Source organism: Dermacentor andersoni, chromosome 6, assembly GCF_023375885.2.
Source record: "Dermacentor andersoni chromosome 6, qqDerAnde1_hic_scaffold, whole genome shotgun sequence".
Lineage (NCBI taxonomy): Eukaryota > Metazoa > Arthropoda > Arachnida > Ixodida > Ixodidae > Dermacentor > Dermacentor andersoni.
The window spans coordinates 10247501-10263982 of record NC_092819.1 but is presented as its reverse complement, the minus strand read 5'-3'; the positions used below and the strand labels follow the sequence as shown (position 1 = coordinate 10263982).

The following is a 16482-nucleotide window of genomic DNA, read 5'->3' as shown; positions in this document are numbered from 1 at the left end:
AACTTCATGGTCTGAGATACCCTCCTCAACTGACACTTCAATCTGGTCAAAGCACCCGTCAAGGAATACCAGATCCAAGATAGATGGACTTTCCCCTGAATTTCGCGTACTTTGACGAACAATTTGTGAAAGGTCATGAGTGAATGCAATGTCAAAGAGCAAATCGCAGTGTGCCGGTTCCCGCAATTCTGTTGCGAATGTGTCCCAGTTAATTGCAGGTAAATTGAAGTCACCGGTTAGGAGTAGTCGGCAGTGGCGCTTTTCATTTGCTTCTAAGTAACTCTGTATCGACTCTAAGAATGAAAGAGGTGAGTTTGGGGGTCGGTAAATTGTACCGAGAAGGACTCGTGACGTTCCAATATTCATTTCGCACCAAACACTTTCGTGTTCTGGGATACCGTTTACTGTTTTGAATTCAATATTTTCTGTCATTATTATTGCAACACCGCCTCCTCGAGACTGTCGATCCCGACGTACTATCTTGTATCCGGGAGGTATTATCTCATTATCTTGAATTTCTGAACGCAACCATGTCTCTGTGATCGTAACAACGTCCGGATCATAATTCACTAAAATGTACTCTAAGCCTGCAGTCTTATTCACGATACTTCTAGCATTAAAGTTAACTAGACGAAATTCATGATGCCCTCTCTGTTTCGGTCAGTCCTCGCTTACAGCTGATAGCGTACTCTTGTTGCGCCTGAGCTTGACTCGACGGTTTTTTTCGTCGTCCCAACTGTACATATCACCACCGATTAACATTTTATCATAGTCAAGACGCACGCGCTGTCCTTGTTTTCGTTCATCCTGCGCAGAATTCCAAAGAAGCTTGCGTTCAAGCTCAATAGGCGCTGGAACCTAAGCAAAGCCGGATTTTTGAATTTATTTGTCAGTAACTGCGGCACTCCAAAGTGGCATCAAGGTCTAAGCCCTGGAATTTTCCGAAACGTGAGTTCTATCTGTAGGAAGTCTGTAGACGGACGGATAACTGGTGCACTTAGACCGGGAGAAAAAAAATAATAAAAAAAGCATCACGACAGACGTAGCACAAAGGAGCCCGTCCTGTTCTCCTCCCTTTCGTGTTGCGCCTTTCGATCTGCTTTTCTCGCGCTGCAATTAGAAAGTTTATCCGATCTATTGCTTTCCACAAATCACATGCATCGTCCAACATCGGATTCGGAGACGACCAAGTAAACTAGAGTCCTCCGATACAATGGATGATATCGATGTAGTGATGACGTCAAACTCTGTTACTTCACCCGCTGGCAGACATCAACGAGTGCGAGGAGTACGCGCATAGCTGCACGGGCCATCTGCAGTGCGTCAACACAAGGGGCAGCTACTTGTGCGAGAGGCGTCCCGATGCGTCGCCAGCCGGCCCGAGCTCCACCGCGATCAAGGGAAGGCCTGATGACGACCCCACGTGCGGTGCCGGTTACCGCAACGATCAGCTCACACGAGCCTGCAGAGGTACGTTATTTGTGAAAAATTCTTAAGCCAAGACTTTCGTAACTCCCAGCCGTGCAGTGTGGCTTGCATCATGAAGCCTGTACTGCCTGTACGCCGAGGGTTCGGGCATAGCGAGGACTTTCGTTCACACCGGCCAAAGCTTTCGAGGTCCATCAATGCTACAGCTATCAAACTGGCATGATGTAGCTCTGGTAAAGTGCACAACATATGTGAACCCTTGACGACACTTTATACTAACGTCTGCGAACTTTATGCTCCTTTCACCAAATTCGACGCGCTAAAACTTGATGACATCGTTCTGCGGGCATTCATCGCGGCTTATCGCTTACTTTGGCATCTACTTCAGCTTAAAGGGCTCCTCACCACGTCAGACCATTTTAATCTGACAAGCGCAGTAAACACAATGCACGCTAACAATCGTGTCGTCTAATTACATACATATGCACCGCGGAAAGAGCTTAAGCTTCAAGCCAAACGGCATTTTCCCTTCTCTTTCCGGGCGCTGCGAACCCAGCCGGAGAGTCGACGTCTATCGCGCAATAGCGCCTATGTGCATGGCATTGCTGTAACGTCGCTCAGTGACACTTGACTTCAAGAATTCTTCGAAGCAACATCAGTTATTTGTTTTATCTGCTGCTTTAATAGACCGATTAAAGTCTCGAGAAATAACAAAAGATACAAACCGAAGGTCTCCGTGTTATTATTTTACTTCGTACCGTAGCAAGTGAGATGTACTTCCGTTTCGTCTGCTTGTTCCCACGGCATTCAATCCCGCTCAGAGTACGAATCAATAATCAACATTTTAGATAATGAACATTTTAGATAATCAACTAATATGGCACCACACTTTCATATGGTGTCCAGCACACGAAGGACTGGCAGGAAACGCGAGGGCAGACCATATTGTTCGAGGATTAAATGTCCAAGCAACAGCATGGCCCAGCGACGACCTTCCACCGAATTCTCGTGACATCCTCTTACAGCAAAGACAGGAGTGGAGACGTTTTGGTCATCCTTACTCGAATTTAAACAGCCAACAGGAGAGGGACTGGCGTCGTATTCAGACGAATACATTACCCAACTTGCACCACCTACACACAATAAACCACACGAAGTTCACCGACGGGTGCCCGTGGAACATACCCACATCCACATCCACACTAAAACACATCACATGAGAATGCCCCCAAAAGGCCTCCGCACATAAACAGCCCTATAATACACAAACATCTACTAACGAGGAATAGGCAGTGGGAGGCATGGCTTAAGGACGAGGGCCGGATGAGCAAATTAGCTCACCTGGAATTAGCTCACCTGGGGCCCTGAAATAGGAGCCCCAACTATCGTGCCTTATTTTATTTTATTTTCAATGAAATACTCACTCACTCACTCACTCACTCACTCACTCACTCACTCACTCACTCACTCACTCACTCACTCACTCACTCACTCACTCACTCACTCACTCACTCACTCACTCACTCACTCACTCACTCACTCACTCACTCACTCACTCACTCACTCACTCACTCACTCACTCACTCACTCACTCACTCACTCACTCACTCACTCACTCACTCACTCACTCACTCACTCACTTCACTCACTGAGAGAACGAAAATGTAATTTTCTACCGTGTTCCAGAGCCACGATCATGCTCTCTTATGAACCCGCCGCGGTTGCTTAGTGGCTATGGTGTTGGGCTGCTAATCACGAGCTCGCGGGATCGTATCTCGGCCATGGCGGCCGCATTTCGATGAGGGTGAAATACGAAAACACTCTTGTACTTAGATTTAGGTGCATCTTAAAGGACCGCAGGTGGTCCAAATTTCCGGAGTCCCCCACTACGGCGTGCCTCATAATCAGGTCGTGGTTTTGGCACGCAAAACCCCATAATTTAATTTGTTTAATGCTGTTTCATTCTTTCGCGCCTGCCTGAGCGCTCATGATTGTGGCAATGTGTTTACTGCTAATCAAGTGTTCTCGTGCAGAGCGTGCAAAATCGTCCGCTGCCCGAAACGAGGACACCGCAATAGCTCGCGCGTGAGACCGTCACCGGAAGTGTACAACAGAGACACGAGACAACAAAACTGGAGAAAGAAAAATAACGAAGGTGGGGCCCGTGACGGATTCGTCAAACGATCCTCCGGCTCCGGTATGGGAAAACTCAGGGAAGGAATTTGCCTTGCGGAGGCTAGACAGGGAAAGTGGAGAGCATGTCTATGTAGCCGGTGGCGCACGAATCGTGAAATCATGGGTTCGCGACACTTCAGATATTTATTTCTATCTCTGCTATTAATCAACTAATTCGAAAAATTCTGTCTTAGAACACGCCATAGAGGACAAGTAACAACCTCCAGCGTATAATCGAAATTTGCTATGTGATGGGTCCTTTTACCTCAAAATTTCTTTTGAAACGTAACTCGTCAGAGAGAAATCGGTAAAGGACATTGAATTCCTTTTCTGGGAGACAGAAAGAAATCTAGGCACAAGGGCTTCAAATCGTAGAAACAAGCAGGTGTACCGACGGAGAAGTCAGCTGTGGCATTTCTTTGTCTGACAAAAGTGAATGCAGAGCGACTATGGTGTTTCGCTGCTAAGCACGAGGTCGCGGGATCAAATTCCGGCCACGGCGGCCGCATTTCGATGGGGGCGAAATGCAAAAACGCCCGTGCCCTGTGCATTGGGGACCCCTTCAAGGTCCCCTGGTGGTCGAGATTAATCCGGAGTCCTGCACCTTGGCGTGCTTCATAATCAAATCGTGGTTTTGGCACGTAAAGCCCCAGGTTTACATTACGTTAGTGCACTGCAAAGTTACTTCGCAAGATTGCCTAGAATGTTGTGGTAATCAAGAAAATTCACAGACACGGCTGCGACTTGAAGCCTTGCCACTGTATATAAGAGATCACAGTTCGTTACTCTTGCGCCAAGGCTCACTCGAAGTCGGGCCAAAATTATTTTTGAAGTGTGGGGAGGGACGTACGGGTGTACGGCGGAGTGCATGAATATGAGTTATCCAAGGCTAGGTACAGCGACTCAAGGGCGATACTCGGAGCGCATGGAAGCCGGTACTTGTTGAGCCACTGTGGAGTTCTGGGAGAGGGTGCCTAGTGCAGTCGCAGTCGTCAAAAACGCTCTCTCCCTCGTCGTGTACCACAATGCGTCCGGTCGGTTTCGCCTGCGCTCAGCGGTGGCACACCCGTATCGCGTTTGAATCGTTAATCACTGCACATCTCGTGTATCTACCGTTGTCGTTTACCAGTAGTAAATGTCTTGCTGATTGAGGTAACTAAACTAATGGGCATGCAGACATCGACGAGTGCCAGGAGGACAAGCCCTGCGGCAGCAACGAGGTGTGCCGCAACACTTACGGTGGCTTCGAATGTACCTGTAACCACGGGTACAAGCGCGACCCGGCCTCAGGAACCTGCAAAGGCAAGTAATTCTTTAAACGGAACTTTCTTTGCGAACACTCCCGGGCTTTCCTGACCTTGGCTGCTGGGTGCTGCTGTCTTGCCCAATAGCTCATATTGTCACGTGGTCGTGACGTCAAAGAACACAGTCGCAAAACTGTGAAAGGCAAAAACTAGCTTTTATTGGGCGAACCTGTGCCCACAAAACAGGCTACACTTAAAGCACAACGAGAGCGGCGAACACAGTCGGCGATCGTCCTAAATCTGATCAGCGGGTCAAGAGCGTCGGCTTTTATAGAGCAGTCGTCGAATGTTCCAGACTAATCGTTCAGACCCGCGTGCCTTCCACAAAGTTCTACACCATTCGCGTCAGGCGATGAAATCAGATAACATAAAGTTCGGCGACAACAGAGAGCGGATAGAAGCATCGATAACTTTCCAGAAACTTCGGATACATGCAGGCGCGTCCCGCGCTGTGCGATAACATTTGTTAGGCGGCGAAACGTGGTCGCCCGATAAATATAAGTACACGCGTCAATACCCCCCTCTTAAAAAGCATCGACCCGATGCTGCAAACAAACGAAATAAAGAAAAGCACTCGTAGCAAAGAAAAGAAAAATGACGAAGTTCGTGAGCGTCCGTAAAAGGGTTGAAGGCGCACCACGTGGACCACTTCAGATCGTGCGCGGCGCCGCTGTGAATGCGAAATGCCGTCTGGCACGACCTCATAGTCCAGAGCGCCAATACGTCGGATGACCTTGTAGGGTCCGAAATAGCGTCGGAGTAGTTTCTCACTGAGTCCTCGTCGGCGTATCGGGGTCCAGACCCAAACACGGTCGCCAGGCTGGTACTCGACGAAGCGTCGTCGGAGGTTGTAGTGTCGGCTGTCGGTCCTCTGCTGGATCTTGATTCGCAGGCGGGCGAGCTGTCGGGCTTCTTCGGCGCGCTGGAGATAGCTAGCGACGTCAACATTCTCTTCGTCAGTTACGTGCGGCAGCATGGCGTCAAGCGTCGTCGTCGGGTTCCTGCCGTAAACCAGCTTAAACGGCGTGATCTGTGTTGTTTCTTGCACCGCCGTGTTGTACGCAAAGGTTACGTACGGCAGGACCGCGTCCCACGTCTTATGTTCGACGTCGACGTACATTGCTAGCATGTCGGCGAGGGTCTTGTTCAGGCGCTCCGTGAGACCATTCGTCTGCGGATGGTAGGCAGTTGTCCTCCTGTGGCTTGTCTGGCTGTACTGCAGAATGGATTGGGTGAGCTCTGCTGTAAAAGCCGTTCCTCTGTCGGTGATGAGGACTTCTGGGGCACCATGTCGCAGCAGGATGTTCTCGACGAAAAATTTCGCCACTTCGGCTGCGCTGCCTTTTGGTAGGGCTTTAGTTTCAGCAAAACGGGTGAGATAGTCCGTCGCCACGACGATCCACTTATTCCCGGATGTTGATATCGGAAACGGCCCCAACAAATCCATCCCAATCTGCTGGAATGGTCGGCGAGGAGGTTCGATCGGCTGTAGTAATCCTGCTGGCCTTGTCGGTGGTGTCTTGCGTCGTTGACAGTCTCGTCATGTCTTGACGTAACGGGCGACGTCGGCGGTCAGACGCGGCCAATAATACCTTTCCTGTATTCTCGACAGCGTCCGGGAGAATCCGAGGTGCCCAGCGGTTGGATCGTCGTGTAGGGCGTGCAGTATTTCTGGACGCAGCGCTGACGGTACAACAAGAAGGTAGCTGGCGCGGACTGGTGAGAAGTTCTTCACAAGCAGGTTGTTTTGTAGCGTGAACGAAGACAACCCGCGCTTAAATGCCCTAGGGACAACGTCGGTGTTCCCTTCCAAATACTCGACGAGACCTTTTAGCTCCGGGTCGGCTCGTTGCTGTTTAGTGAAGTCTTCCGCGCTTATTATCCCAAGGAAGGCGTCGTCGTCCTCGTCGTCTTGCGGCGGGGAATCAATGGGGGCGCGCTATAAGCAGTCGGCGTCGGAGTGTTTTCTTCCGGACTTGTATATTACCGTGACATCATATTCTTGTAGTCTGAGGCTCCACCGCGCCAGCCGTCCTGAAGGGTCCTTTAAGTTAGCTAGCCAACACAATGCGTGATGGTCACTGACGACTTTGAATGGCCTGCCATAGAGGTAAGGACGGAATTTAGCTGTAGCCCAAATGATGGCGAGGCATTCCTTTTCAGTCGTAGAATAGTTGCTTTCCGCTTTTGACAGCGACCGGCTAGCATACGATATCACCCTTTCAAGTCCTTCTTTCCTCTGGACTAGGACGGCACCGAGGCCTAGGCTACTGGCGTCCGTGTGGATTTCGGTATCGGCGTCCTCGTCGAAGTGTGCAAGTACCGGCGGCGACTGCATGCGTCGTTTGAGTTCTTGAAATGCCTTGGCCTGCGGCGTTTCCCACTTGAACGCGACATCACATTTGGTTAGATGTGTTAGCGGCTCCGCGATGCGTGAAAAGTCCTTGACAAAGCGCCTATAGCAGGCACACATGCCAAGGAATCTGCGCACTGCCTTCTTGTCGGTTGGCTGCGGGAACTTTGCGATGGCAGCTGTCTTCTGTGGGTCGGGGCGTACTCCTGATTTGCTGATCACGTGGCCTAGGAACAAAAGCTCATCGTAAGCGAAACGGCACTTTTCCGGCTTCAGAGTGAGCCCTGATGACTTGATGGCTTCTAACACTGTCGCAAGCCGCCTAAGGTGATCGTCGAAATTTCCGGCGAAGACAACGACGTCATCCAGGTAAACAAGGCACGTCTGCCACTTCAGTCCGGCTAACACCGTGTCCATGACGCGCTGAAACGTTGCAGGCGCCGAGCACAGTCCGAATGGCATGACCTTGAACTCGTAGAGGCCGTCTGGCGTGATGAAGGCAGTCTTTTCGCGATCTCTCTCGTCGACTTCTATTTGCCAGTAGCCAGACTTGAGGTCCATCGACGAGAAGTATGTAGCGTTGCAGAGCCGATCCAATGCGTCGTCTATCCGTGGAAGGGGGTGCACATCCTTCTTCGTGATCTTGTTCAGTCGACGATAATCGACGCAGAAGCGTAGGGTTCCGTCCTTTTTCTTTACCAGGACTACAGGAGAGGCCCACGGGCTTTTCGACGGCTGGATGATGTCGTCGCGCAGCATTTCGTCGACTTGTTGCCTAATAGCTTCACGTTCTCGCGTCGAAACTCGGTAAGGGCTCTGGCGGAGTGGTCGAGCGCTCTCTTCGGTTATTATGCGATGCTTTGCAACTGGTGTTTGTCGAATCCTCGATGACGTCGAAAAGCAGTCTTTGTATCGTCGGAGAAGTCTTCTGATCTGTTGCTGCTTACGCATAGGAAGACTTGGATTCACGTCGAAGTCTGGTTCGGGGACAATGCTCATCGGGGTAGATGCGGCTGAATCCGAGAGGACAAAGGCATTGCTTGTTTCCAGAATTTCCTCGATGTATCCGATTGTCGTGCCCTTGTTGATGTGCTTGAACTCTTGGCTGAAGTTGGTTAGCATAACTTCCACTTGCCCTCCGTGGAGTTGAGCGATCCCTCTTGCGACGCAAATTTCACGGTCGAGCAGTAGATGTTGGTCGCCCTCGATGACGCCTTCTACGTCAGTGAGTGTTTCAGTGCCGATGGAAATAATAATGCTGGAGCGCGGCGGGATGCTTACTTGATCTTCGAGCACACTCAAGGCGTGGTGACTACGACAGCTCTCCGGCGGTATCGCTTGATCTTGTGACAGCGTTATCGATTTCGACTTCAGGTCGATGACTGCGCCATGTTGATTCAGGAAGTCCATGCCGAGAATGACGTCTCGTGAACACTGTTGGAGGACAACGAAGGTGGCAGGGTAAGTCCGGTCATGAACGGTAATTCTTGCCGGGCAGATTCCAGTCGGCGTAATCAGGTGTCCTCCAGCGGTCCGAATTTGAGGGCCTTCCCATGCAGTCTTAACTTTCCTCAACTGGGCGGCGATGGGTCCACTCATGACGGAGTAATCGGCTCCTGTGTCTACTAAGGCGGTGACTGCGTGGCCGTCGAGAAGCACGTCGAGGTCGGTGGTTCTCTGTCTTGCGTTACAGTTAGGTCTTGGCGTCGTATCACGGCTGCGTCGTGTTGAACTGAAGTTGGAACGTCGCGTCGTCAAGTCGTCTTTCATCGGTGTAGTCTTGGCTTCCTGATTTCGTCGGGACGGCGGCGTGTCGTTATGTCGTCGAGGTAGTTTCGTCGGTGTCTTCGTCGGCGGCGGAGGATCTTCGTCAGTTCGACGAACAGCAACCGCACCTCCATCGGTTGCTGCTTTTAGTTTTCCGGATATGGGCTCGCTGACCGGCCCCGGGCTGTGCCAGTGTATGGTCGGCGCTGCGGCGACAGGTAGCGGCCTGGTGATGGCGAACGCGACGGTCGTCGAGAGCTCCACTGAGTAGCGGCGAGGTAGTCGGCGATATCGCGAGGTCTTTCGCCAATCTGTGGTCGCGGCGCGTTAATGGCGAACCCTCGGAGTCCCATCTCCCGGTATGGGCATCGGCGGTAGATGTGCCCTGCTTCACCGCAGTGGTAGCAGAGCGGGCGGTGGTCAGGAGCGCGCCAAATGTCCGTCTTCCTCGCGTAGGTGCGCTGGGCGACGGGTGGTCGTGCTGGCGCTGGCGGCGGCGGACGACGAAACTGCGGCGTGACAGGGCCCTGGCGCGGTCGCGTAGGGGGACCATGACGGCGTGCGACGGCGGCGTAGGTCATCGCTTGCGGCTCAGGCTTGGGCGATACAGGGGCTACTCCAAGATGTTGTTGGAGCTCCTCACGGACGGCGTCGGCAATCGAAGCCATTTGAGGCTGTGATGGTGGGAACAGCTTTTGTAGCTCCTCCCGCACGACCGCTCGGATAGTCTCGCGCAGGTCGTCGGTGGCCAGTGATTGAACTCCGGCGTAGTTTGTCGAGTTTGTGCGGCGGTCGAATTGCCGGTTTCGCACCTCGAGTGCCTTCTCGATGCTGATGGCCTCGCGAAAAAACTCGTCGACGGTCTTCGGTGGGCTTCGTACCATTCCGGCAAAAAGTTCCTCCTTCACACCACGCATCAGCAGGCGGACTTTCTTCTCCTCGGGCATGTCAGGGTCGGCGTGGCGGAAGAGACGGCTCATTTCTTCCGTGTAGATTGCGGTCGTCTCATTAGGTAGCTGCACCCGGGTTTCTAATAGCGCTTTGGCTCGTTCTCGGCGTACGACGTTTGCGAATGTCTGCAGGAAGCCGCTTCGGAAAAGTTCCCAGGTCGTTAAGGTGGCTTCTCGGTTCTCGAACCACGTCCTGGCCGCGTCTTCCAAAGCGAAGAAGACATATCGCAGTTTGTCGTCGCTGTTCCAGTTGTTAAAGGTAGCGACTCTCTCGTACGTCTCAAGCCAGCTTTCCGGGTCCTCGAAAGTTGAACCGCGGAACTATTGCACTATCTTCGGGATCGGTCTGCTCTAGTCGGCGAGCCGACCTTCAATACAGTATCAGGCCAATCTCGCAGACAGTATAATGTGCGGTCACGTAGGTCACGTGGTAGGGGTCTCCGCGTCTTGCCGTCTTCACTGGCAGACAGGTAATCGTTATATAGTGCCAAACATTGTGCAAAATATTGTCATTTGGATGGCATTTCATTGACTGTTTGACGAAAACTTCACTTCTCAGATTCCAACATCTGACTTGGAGGTGCATAATTTGTTTTATCTCATACATCGCATGCCAATTTAAACGTTACGTGCCTTTGTAACAAAACATGTTTACAAGCTCTCATGAAATAGCTTTCGAGCTATGAGGAACACATATGGGGTGCTATAACGAAAAGCTATTCCAAACTTTCTGTTGAAATTCTGCAACCAGCCCTCCACCATTCATCAAAAACTTTTTGGACCACCCCCACTTCGCCTGTGTGTCACGCGACGTCACGAAAACCGCAATAGCTCCCTATCTGATATGACGCATCATAATGAGCATGCATCATTGGACCGAACAAAAAATAGTTATTTCTGATTCGACGCCTTTTAGCCATTAACCCTCGGCTATTGGGTAAATGTTTTCGGGCTGCACCCACTTCACCTGCCTGTCACGCGACGTCACAAGACTGCGAAAACTCACCGCGTCAAAGTGACGTGTACGCGTTAAAGATGCATTAATATGCCGAACAAAACTGAATTTTCTTCTGAATAGCCACAGGCACTTCACTTCACTTCGTGCAGCGGTGAAGTGCAGCGGTGGCGTAGAGGTAGAACACCCGCCTCGCGAGCAAGAGGTCCGTAGTCGAAAGCTTCTATGAAGACGTGGAATCGGTGATGGGTAGAGTGAAAACAAAATACACTATACTAATGGGCGACTTTAATGCCAAGGTAGGCAAGAAGCAGGCTGGAGACAAGGCAGTGGGGGAATGTGGCATAGGCACTAGGAATAGCAGGGGAGAGTTATTAGTAGAGTTTGCAGAAGAGAATAATATGCGGATAATGAATACCTTCTTCCGCAAGCGGGATAGCCGAAAATGGACGTGGAGGAGCCCGAACGGCGAGACTAGAAATGAAATAGACTTCATACTCTGCGCTAACCCTGGCATCATATAAGATGTGGACGTGCTCAGCAAGGTGCGCTGTAGTGACCATAGGATGGTAAGAACTGGAATTACCCTAGACCTGAGGAGGGAACGGAAGAAACTGGTACATAAGAAGCCGATCAATGAGTTAGCGGTAAGAGGGAAAATAGAGGAATTCCAGATCAAGCTACAGAACAGGTATTCGGCTTTAACTCAGGAAGAGGACCTTAGTGTTGAAGCAATGAACGACAACCTTGTGGGCATCATTAAGGAGTGTGCAATGGAAGTCGGTGGTAACTCCGTTAGACAGGATACCAGTAAGCTATCGCAGGAGACGAAAGGTCTAATTAAGAAACGCCAATGTATGAAAGCCTCTAACCCTACCGCTAGAATAGAACTGGCAGAACTTTCAAGGTTAATCAACAAGCGTAAGACAGCTGACATAAGGAAGTATAATATGGATAGAATTGAACATGCTCTCAGGAACGGAGGAAGCCTAAAAGCAGTGAAGAAGAAACTAGGAATAGGCAAGAATCAGATGTATGCGTTAAGGTACAAAGCCGGCAATATCATTACTAATATGGATCAGATGGCTCATGTGGTTGAGGAGTTCTATAGAGATTTATACAGTACCAGTGGTGCCCACGACGCTAATGGAAGAGCGAATAGTCTAGAAAAATTTGACATCCCACAAGTAACGCCGGAAGAAGTAAAGAAAGCCTTAGGAGCAATGCAAAGGAGTAAGGCAGCTGGAGAGGATCAGGTAACAGCAGATTTGTTGAAGGATGGTGGGCAGATTGTTCTAGAGAAACTGGCCACCCTGTATACGCAATGCCTCATGACCTCGAGCGTACCGGAATCTCGGAAGAACGCTAACATAATCCTAATCCATAAGAAAGGGGACGCCAAAGACTTGAAAAATTATAGACCGATCAGCTTACTGTCAGTTGCCTACAAACTATTTACTAAGGTAATCGCAAATAGAATCAGGAACACCTTAGGCTTCTGTCAAGCAAAGGACCAGGCAGGATTCCGTAAAGGCTACTCAACAATAGACCATATTCACACTATCAATCAGGCGATAGAGAAATGTGTGGAATATAACCAACCCCTATATATAGCTTTCATTGAATACGAGAAAGCGTTTGATTCTGTCGAAACCTCAGCAGTCATGGAGGCATTACGGAATCAGGGTGTAGACGAGCCGTATGTAAAAATACTGAAAGATATCTGTAGCGGCTCCACAGCCACCGTAGTCCTCCATGCATAAAGAAAGCAACAAAATCCCAATAAAGAAAGGCGTCAGGAAGGGAGATACGATCTCTCCAATGCTATTCACAGCGTGTTTACAGGAGGTATTCAGAGACCTGGATTGTGAAGAATTGGGGATAAAAGTTAATGGAGAATAGCTTAGTAACTTGCGATTCGCTGATGATATTGCCTTACTTAGTAACTCAGGGGACCAATTGCAATGCATGCTCACTGACCTGGAGAGGCAAAGCAGAAGAGTGGGTCTAAAAATTAATCTGCAGAAAACTAAAGTAATATTTAACAGTCTCGGAAGAGAACAGCAATTTACAATAGGTAGCGAGGCACTGGAAGTGGTAAGGGAATACATCTACTTAAGGCAGGGAGTGACGGCGGATCCGGATCATGAGACGGAAATGATCAGAAGAATAAGAACGGGCTGGGGTGCGTTTGGCAGGCATTCTCACATCATGAACATCAGGTTGCCATTATCCCTCAAGAGAAAAGTGTATAATAGCTGTGTCTTACCAGTACTCACCTACGGGGTAGAAACCTGGAGGCTTACGAAAAGGGTTCTACTCAAATTGAGGACGACGCAACGAGCTATGGAAAGAAGAATGATGGGTGTAACGTTAAGGGATAAGAAAAGAGCAGATTGGGTGAGGGAACAAACGCGAGTTAATGACATTTTACTTGAAATCAAGAAAAATAAATGGGCATGGGCAGGACATGTAATGAGGAGGGAAGATAACCGACGGTCATTAAGGGTTACGGACTGGATTCCAAGGGAAGGGAAGTGTAGCAGGGGGAGGCAGAAAGTTAGGTGGGCGGATGAGATTAAGAAGTTTGCAGGGACGACATGGCCACAATTAGTACATGACCGGGGTAGTTGGAGAAGTATGGGAGAGGCCTTTGCCCTGCAGTTGGTGTAACCAGGCTGATGATGATGATAATGAGCCGCAGGCAGCCCCGTTCCGAATTGAATTAAACATGGCTGCCGCCGATCGCTCAGGCACTGATTACTCGCACTTGGCGGAGGGCATGAGTTTAATTGCGTACAATAAACTTTTTTGCGTGATCTTGTAACGTTTTTAAGCACTTCCGGCACGTTTACGACCTCGTTCTCCCAACTCTTCTTTGCTGAGGATCCATTTTAGCGGCATTCTTAACCTTCTGCTGCATGCCGCCACGATTTTTGACCTGCCACCTCAAGCCAAGTAAGGGAAAGTGGGCCAATCGCAGCCGCCGGCACCACCCTCTTCACTCGGTTATCGATTTTCAGTGCACTGGCTTGGCGCCATCGAATCCCGCTCCACTTGAACGTGCTCCTCGCCTCTTGTCTGCCAATTAGATAAGACAAGCCGCTCACTGTAGGCAATGTTATTCGTTTTTAAAGCAAACAGAAGTGAACTGCTATAAAATAGGAGAACATTTCATTGGTTTGTTCAGGCTACCCTGCGGGTCACCGCCCGATGCTTGCGCCGGCGGTTACGTAAATTTACGTCAGGAGATTGGAATAAAAACATATTAGAATAGTTTTACGTTATAGGGCCCATGTAATAGACAACGACATACAAAAGGCAGGGAGGGAAATCAGAATCGCCTTCGCTTGCCACCGTGCACTCTGAAAAAAGGAATAATTGAAGGAAAATTGAATCAAGTCAAATCCTTGAAACGCGAGGATGGCGGCAGAAAACTGGCCTTGTGAGCTGCTTTTCATGACCATGCATATCCGTAAAGAAATTGAAAATGAACAATGCTGCGCGGCAAGAGTGTGCAGTAGAGGAAAAAATTGGCATCTACTCGAATTGTGGCACGAAGCTACATAGGAAACCCATACGGGTATCTCAAAAAGAAAGACTGGCATTTGAAGAAAATTTCGTCCTGGCGCGACGCATTTTTCTTCCACTACGAGGCTTTCTTTCTGAGAAGCCCGTATAGGTTTCCTTTGTAGCTTCGTGCCACAATTAGGGTGGATGACGATTTCTCCCTTTCATGTACTTTTCTACACCTTGCGAACTTCCGGAGAACTAATTTGCTAAGAGTGTGCAGTGTTTACTAATATAACTGGCCACAGAATGCTTCATCTCGAGGCCAACTCCAATTTTCCTATACGAACATATGTAAAACGCAGTAATTCTTTTATGAGACAACCGCTTGGCCTAGTTTCATATCATTTGTTCTTTGTTGCATTTGTAAGAGAAGGTTAAATTCTAGCAACTCTATGCAGAGGAATGCTTATTTAGAACGTCAATATTTTTACAAAACTTGTTAAAAATTGGTAAATTGAAAAAGATATAGAAGCACGAAATTGAGAAACCCGTACCTCTGAACCAAAAACACATATAGTTCTGTAAACTGCGTCTGTTAGAACATCGCAAGCAGACAAACTACATATATGAATATACAGCGTAGTCGAAATATACTATGTTAACGAGGGTTTCGCAAAAGTTCTACCAGAACTTAGCAGTATATTTCAGAGTGGTGTACATCACATCTGTGTTGTCCGCTTTAGATGTATTATTAAGTGCAGTTTATAAAAATGTGGTATCGTTTTTTAATGTTTAGTTGTAAACTTGATACTTGACTTTCTTTTTTAGCATTCCACAGCTTCCATGAAAAATTTGTAGGACGAATTGGAAATCCGCTTCCTTGAGTTATTATGTTGTATATTTATATTCAAATGCAATAAGCCTCATCAAAATCGGTGCAGCGGTGTCCCAAAAGAAAATTTATTTTTCTGCGATGTATTCAGGAGCTCCCGAGCTAAAGCTTCCTCTTAAGAAATTACGCCAGCTCTGGCTACGGTCAAAGAAACGTTTTTCCGCAAGCATTCTAGTGTTTAGAGCGAGGGGCACTTGAAGCCATAGATGAGCATCGATTGAACCCTCAAGGGAATGCCAATCTGCTTGCCTACCTAATAAGCAGTATGTAGTGTGAAGGTGACATGTGTGGTGTCCAGTCGTATCTTCGCGATATATTTAGTGAACAACCCATTCTGTGGTCTTGTGCGACGTTTATGTCGCCTGTAAAGCCCAGATGGCGAAGACCTGTCGGTCATTCCTACGGAATGCCTCTACTCGCGTGTAATGTGGCAATAAGTTATCTCTAGTATTTATGTCGCCATGAAAATGATATAAGATTATTGTGAGGCCACTGCTTCTACGTTGACAGGCACCAGAAGGTAAACGTTGTTTTGGCCACAATGTGATCACGCAGTAGCAAGGAGAGCTACAAGGGCTGTTGGGGACCATTTAAGGAGCACCGCACTATAGACCTTGAGAAAGCTGCTGAGTTACATTGCATATACGCACCCTTCTTTCACCCTTCCTCTTGTACCCATCATCACTCTGTTTCATCCCCTTTCCCCTGTGCAGAGCAGCAAACGGGGCAATACTAGCTCAGTTCTTTGTATTTTCTCTAATGAATAATCCTCCTCCTTCCCATGCGTACGCAGATGTGAACGAGTGCCAGTACGGCGGCCACAACTGTCAGATCGGCTTCCGGTGCGACAACACACCGGGATCATTCACCTGCGTCCGCATTTCAGGCTGCGGCACCGGCTATACAGTCAACGCTGCCACAGGACAGTGCGAAGGTAAAGGTGCCTTTTTAAAGCGAGGATTTCTTTGCGAAACCTCTCGCCGACTTTCCTGGCCGTAAGTGCTGGTTGCTGTCCTGCAGAATAGCTCATAGATCAAACACTGAATTACGGTCCCGACGGTGGGATCGAACTTCTGTCTCCTGGCACAGCAGGCCGATGCTCTATTAGGCCACCATCGGTCGTGCACTTGTATCGTGCCAATGCC

At 49.2% G+C, this 16482-nt stretch overlaps 1 protein-coding gene across 9 annotated transcripts in view; it reads left to right on the top strand.

Moving 5' to 3' along the window:
* Nucleotides 1–16482, top strand: part of LOC126521662 (uncharacterized) — a 97327-nt gene that overhangs the window by 48716 nt on the left and 32129 nt on the right. For 8 of the 9 annotated variants that reach the window (XM_050170381.3, XM_050170379.3, XM_050170380.3 and 5 more), the window contains 3 exons: nucleotides 1270–1470; nucleotides 4780–4905; nucleotides 16131–16271. In XM_050170381.3, coding sequence (XP_050026338.1) covers nucleotides 1270–1470; nucleotides 4780–4905; nucleotides 16131–16271 — 468 coding nt within the window. The remainder of the gene's footprint in view (nucleotides 1–1269; nucleotides 1471–4779; nucleotides 4906–16130; nucleotides 16272–16482) is intronic. The other variant, XM_055065812.2, reaches the window with a different exon arrangement.